Source organism: Procambarus clarkii, unplaced genomic scaffold (genome assembly GCF_040958095.1).
Source record: "Procambarus clarkii isolate CNS0578487 unplaced genomic scaffold, FALCON_Pclarkii_2.0 HiC_scaffold_598, whole genome shotgun sequence".
Taxonomy (NCBI): Eukaryota; Metazoa; Arthropoda; class Malacostraca; order Decapoda; family Cambaridae; genus Procambarus; species Procambarus clarkii.
Genome location: NW_027189631.1, coordinates 91691 through 97690, shown reverse-complemented (window position 1 = coordinate 97690; position 6000 = coordinate 91691). Strand labels below are relative to the sequence as shown.

At 39.4% G+C, this 6000-nt stretch overlaps 1 protein-coding gene across 5 annotated transcripts in view; it reads right to left on the bottom strand.

Annotated features, from left to right (window-relative positions):
* Nucleotides 1–525: 525 nt before the first annotated feature.
* The window catches only part of LOC123769175 (uncharacterized), a 38322-nt gene continuing 32847 nt past the window's right edge, over nt 526–6000 (bottom strand). For all 5 annotated transcript variants that reach the window (XM_045760172.2, XM_045760171.2, XM_045760173.2 and 2 more), the window contains one exon: nt 526–5500. In XM_045760172.2, the coding sequence (XP_045616128.2) occupies nt 2285–5500 (3216 nt within the window). In that variant the 3' untranslated portion in view covers nt 526–2284. The remainder of the gene's footprint in view (nt 5501–6000) is intronic.

Genomic DNA, 6000 nt, shown 5'->3' with positions numbered 1-6000 from the left:
GCGTGTCAATTTATTTTTGGCATATAAGGAAAAAGGTCCTATATCATTTTAACTAAGTCTGGCCTAGACCAGTATCTTAATCTATTATTGCTCATCCAAAACCAGTCAGTAATAGATGACTGAGCTATGTCTATTAGAGCACAGGAAACCTTATCGGGTTGCATGTCAGAATTACTATTTTACATTTATGTATTTACCGAGCTTAAGGTTAGGTAAACTTGAGTCGATTTCAAAGCCTTTAGCCAGAAGGGGAACTTCATAAGACATTCAAACTGCTCCTCTAGATTACCAAAGCATGCATAGCTCCTATGCAACCAGTACACAAAAATCCTATATGACTACACAGTCATTTCAGTAGCAGCTATACTGTACTTTTTACTTAACATTTACCATTTTAAATGTCAGCTCAATGGCAATGAAGTATTTCAGATATTGAATAAAACTTAAGACGAATTAGATACAAAACAAAATAGAAAATATCCTTACTAGAGAATACCAAATAGTGTAGGCTATAAAGAAAACAACTTGTTTTAGCATAAAATTGTTGTGAAAATAGATTACAAAACTCCCAACACATAAGCGGTGAACATTCCAGCACGGCCATGTAGAACCGACACAACGGCTCCACACTAGCTTCTTCGAACTCCCTGTAATTTTGCCTCGAGTAAATGGAAAAAAAAAAACAGCAAATTATATTGCATCTTTATGCCTCGGTGTGTGTGTGCATTAAGCTCTTTTTTTAAAATGGATTTAAATTAAGTTAGAAAAGTTAACTAAAGATGCAAAACTTAATGAAAATATATAAGTATTTGTTAAAATAATTATTCATTAAATTTAAAACAAATGTAGGGATCTGGCATTTACTTATGCCCCAGGGAGGAGGGGAGAGAATTGGAGAGCAAAGAATCATCTCAAATGTCTGACTCAACTTATACAAAATATAACAAAACAATAATACATAATTCAACAAGAGGTCAAAATTAACAAGACTTGTTCACCCCTGTTCACCAGCTGGGCCTCGTCTTGGTGCACGGCACTATCACCATTGTCACCACCTTACACCGCATCACACATTAACAAGCCCACAAGCAGCTTGCCTAACATAACTTTCTTAATTTACATAACGAATTCACACACACACACATATACATATATATATACATATATATATATACATATATATATATACATATATATATATACATATATATATATTTTACATACACACACACTGTATTTAGATACATATTTAGTTTTATATAGGTGACAATGGTGGTGTGGGTCCACGAACGAAATCACTGGATGAGGCACTAGATTGACCAGTTTGGTATTTGATACACAAGTGTTGCAAATATGAACAAACAATCACACTGTTTTTGGACTAATAAACATTATAGATGAGCATACACAGTCACTTAAAATGTCCGTCAAAGTAGGGTAGATTGGAGTGGCTTCGCCGAGCTGCTCCAAGTTTCCACACTTCAGTCTTTGGTCTGATAAAACCTGAACATGGCAGTTGGGGGGGGATTGACTTGGGTGTTTTCTTCTATACTAACATGCTATAAATAATGCCAGTGTCAGTGTCTGAATAAATTAAGCTATAATAATTTAAAGTGCAGTAATCTGTGACGAGTGTATTTTTTTGTTTTCGATTACATTATAGATGATTAATGACATTTCATTCACAGCCGTTACAAAAAAAAATATTTGCACGAGAAATGTATAATGATGCACAATGCAATAATTTAGTAATAGGATCAATAATGGCAATTACAATACCACCACTATCATGAATGAAATGAATAAAAAATTCTGAAAATAGTAGCAGTAATTCATAATTAACTGACAAATAAGGAAGGAGTAAGCCAGAGGCAAGAGCAACAGAAGATAATGCGGACATGCACAGTAGAAGTCAGACAACACACAATAATGAAAATGCCCAAAGTACAAGTAGGGGGGGGCAAAGGAAGAGTGAAGGGGTAAGGGGTGGTTCAGAAGGTATATAGCAGTAGAAACGCCCAGGGGTATTTGGTACAGGCGTCAGACACCAACTTGGACATCCTCAGAACGGAAATGTTGGGGGATCTTACACTACGCTGGGGCATAAAGGAACAGGATAGCAAAATTTACGATAGTGCTGCCTTACTCTTTTCTTCCAAGGTTAGTTAACAGGAAGGAACAGGATACAGTACTGGAGATATAAATAGAATAATTAAATAGAAATACCATGGAGAATAGATATAAACAAAATTATTAATTGAAAGCTTCAATAACAATGATATAGTCAATGAGACTCTAATAATTTTTCTGGTTGGTCAGTCCCCCAGCCCTTTGTGACGTGCTGCAATGATTCGTCTGCTTTAATCACCTTGGTGTCGATTTCCATTTTGTTCTCGACCCCATCGTCCATGTTTTCCTCCGAGCCTATTAGATCCTGGGTTTCACCTTCAACATGGCCATTTATTATGCTCACGACTCCATTTTGGAGCTTCCCAGCATCTTCACAGGAATCAACCTCCATTTTGGTATCGTCACTGAGGTTGGAAGAGTTGGAAGGAAGTAAATTGGTTTCCTTCATATTCGGTGCATCACCCGTATCCATAGTCTCAATGTCCACATGCATACCAGTTGCATTGTCCTGTAAAGATTGGCTTTCAATAGATTCTGTAACATCATTCTGAAAAGATTGTCTTTCAACAGATTCTTGAATCCCATTCTGAAAAGACTTGCTTTCAATTGTTACCGTAACCTCATTACCACAGTTCTTTTCAGCAACTGGCATTGCTGAATTGGTTGCTATCTGATCAGAATGTTCAAATGTATTATTTGTGTCCATCAAAAATTGGCCTTTTCCTTTGCCAGGACGCAAAGATATTACAAAATCACTGGGGGCATCAACTATATCTCCAGAACGAAAATTCACTTCTATGCCACTCACCAACTGTGAATCCAGATTTTCCTCAGCTTCAGTGTTATTAACAAATAGTGGTTTGTAAACACCTGCATCATGGGAAAATACCAAGTGTTTTTCACGTGCTAATGTCGAGCTCTCGTCATTACCCGATGCATCATTTACTCGTCCTCCGTGTGGCAAAATAGGAACGCTTAATATTTCTTGCCGGTCGTGGCGCATGTATCCCTCTGGATGTACATACTTGAAAGGACGGAAGTGCACTTTAATGTGTTCACGAATGAAATTTGGCTGAGATGCTGTATAGTCGCAGAAAGTGCACTTGTACACACCGTACCCTCCATTGGCATGGTGTCGCAAACTATGACTGTCAACGGCATCACGTCTCAGATTTGCATATGGACAGTACTGACAATAAAAGACTCGGCGATCCTTATCATCATCCTTTTTCGATGGATCTGTAACTCCCTTTTTGTTCTGTAACAACAGGTGTTGACGTTCTGTTGTAGTTAAATCTGCATCATCCAGATTCTCTTTGTTAGCAAGGTCATCCAGTCTACTTTTGAATTTGTCACCCTGAGAGGTATTGTCACTAGAAGATATGATGGGTTCATACTTGAGATCACTCTCAACTGGGGGAGATGATCCATCATTCTGGGACACCATCCGTTCATGGTACTTGTGACGATTAATGTGCATCATGAAATTGGCATAAAATTTCACAGAGTAATCACAAATACGGCATTTGTACTTATGATTGGAACCATGAAGATTTGAGTGAACATGATACTGTTCAGTCTTTTCAAAGGCAGAGGGACATTTGTTACATTTGTAACGTTTTTCTCGAGATTTACCCGTTAATTTGTCTATATGAAGAGGGTAATGAAGCTTGGGATCCCCAATTCTTTTTGGGTCATCTTCCTCTATTTCCTCTTTATCCTTAGATGCTTTGCTTTTACTTGGAGCATTACCCTTAACATTTGTCACGGTATCAACTGTGACCTTATCGTGGCCCTCCTTTTCTAATTGGGTCTTGCGGCGTAAAAGGTCCACTCCAGATAAAGGAACTTGTTCTTCAACATAATATTTGAATTGTGGCCGACTACCATCACTACCACACTCTGATGCTCCGGGCCGCAATCCAATAAGTTTGAGCTTAATTGGTGGATAATAAGACGAGCTATTTTTCTCTGAACTTTTGGAACTATTCTTTGACTTCGAAACTGATTCTGTTTTTAAGCTCTCAGCTTTCTTGACAGTATTGACTTCTTTAGCAGCTTTCTCAGCCTGACAGTTTTCATCATGCTGAGTGTGGAGTTGGACATGTTGTTGAAGAGACTCGCTTGTTTTACCAGCATACGAACAACGATGACACTGATGTGGATTTTTGGCTCCGTGAAGTGACTGGTGATACTGAAGCGTTAACAACTTGCTAAATGAAGCTGGACACTGATCACACATATATTTACTGGTAGGTGGAGGCTGTGGTGGGACATTGGACTTGGGCTGAGAGGAGGCTGAATATTCTTGGCCTCCTGTTCTTACTGTTGTTTGGGCTGACTGACTGTCCTCGGCTACATCCATGGATATATCGAGAGGGAGTGTGAGCCCCGGTACGGGTGGATGTGTGGCAGCCGTTCTATGTTGATTCATCATTGTGCGAGTACGATGTTGATATTCCGGAGTGTGGACCTTAAGGTGAGCAAGAAGATGAGCTGGCTGTTGTACACCATAGTTACAATGATCACAAGTATGTTGAAGGCCTGTAGTATGAAAACGTGTATGAATCTGAATCTCCTTTTCTAGGAAGAATCTTGCTGGACACTGCTGGCAGTAATACAAGACCTTTTCATCAGCTTTTCTGCTAAGTCCTTCCTTAACAGCTGGCAAGGATTGAGCTACTTCTGAACAAGGTGTAGATGCTCTAGATGTTAGCTGCCTTAGCTGATCTTCATCGCTCAAGGATGGGTCGACTACAGCATGGCACTGACCCATTGACCCACAATGAACCTTCAAGTGAGCAGACATAACGCCAGCATTTACACTAACATATGAGCAATTGGGGCAATGCAAACTGCCCGATACTTTTGAGGCATCGGTTTTATGCATTTTCTCGTGTTCCTGAATGTTGGTTTTACGTAGGTTGACATGTGGACAATGACGACACTTGAACATCTTGAAGAATCTATTATCTCTCGACACCCAGACTAAGGGGATATCGTCCATCTGCATTGTTGTTTCATCTGTAAGTTTGGGGAGCAGGGACGTGTCAGTGAGGGGCGAGTTTTCGCCTGGTTCTGTTGTAGCATTGCCTACAGGAGTAATGGTAAGAGATGGGGAGGGAGAATTGGATCGATCATCCAACTGGGTATAGTCACTTGCTCCAGCTCCATCAATATTGTCATCCATTCCATGAACACGAATATGCTGGGACAGCAAATGACGACGAGTTACATTGTAGGAACAATGGGGGCAGCGGAATGGCAGTCCTTTTGGTTTGTGGAACTGTCGATGGTGCATCAGCTTGGCACGACTCCTTGTTTCAAATGGACAAGTACCACATACAAACTGTCTGGCCCCAACATCATCCTGCAAAAATAGAGTATCATTAACACTCGTCACATAATTTATCTGCCATAAATATCAACATAAGTTTAATCCAAATTGCAGTTAATTTTAAGAGCAGCAGCTTTCCTTTTTTACTGTACATTTTTCACCAACAATTTCATACATGTGTGCCTTTTTTTGTGTGTGATGCTTGCAGTGTGCATTAATATGTACATCATCATGTACTATTGTAGAATGTACCACAATAAATATGCATAATACTATATTAATCTATTCCCCGTAAGAGAAAATGTGTGCGTGTTCAAAGTTGGAGGCCCAATGCTTGGGGCTAGCCTCACCCAACTTTGCAGGATGAATGGTCTGGAGGTACAGGACAGACATACACAGACAGCACAAGTTGAATGATTTAAGAAATAATAGTAATTATTCACACCCACATCCGATCTCTCAGATTCAATTCTGATCAAGTGTGAAATATGGATTCAAATGCCCCAAGAGCTTTTCGTCATCAGAAAAACTTA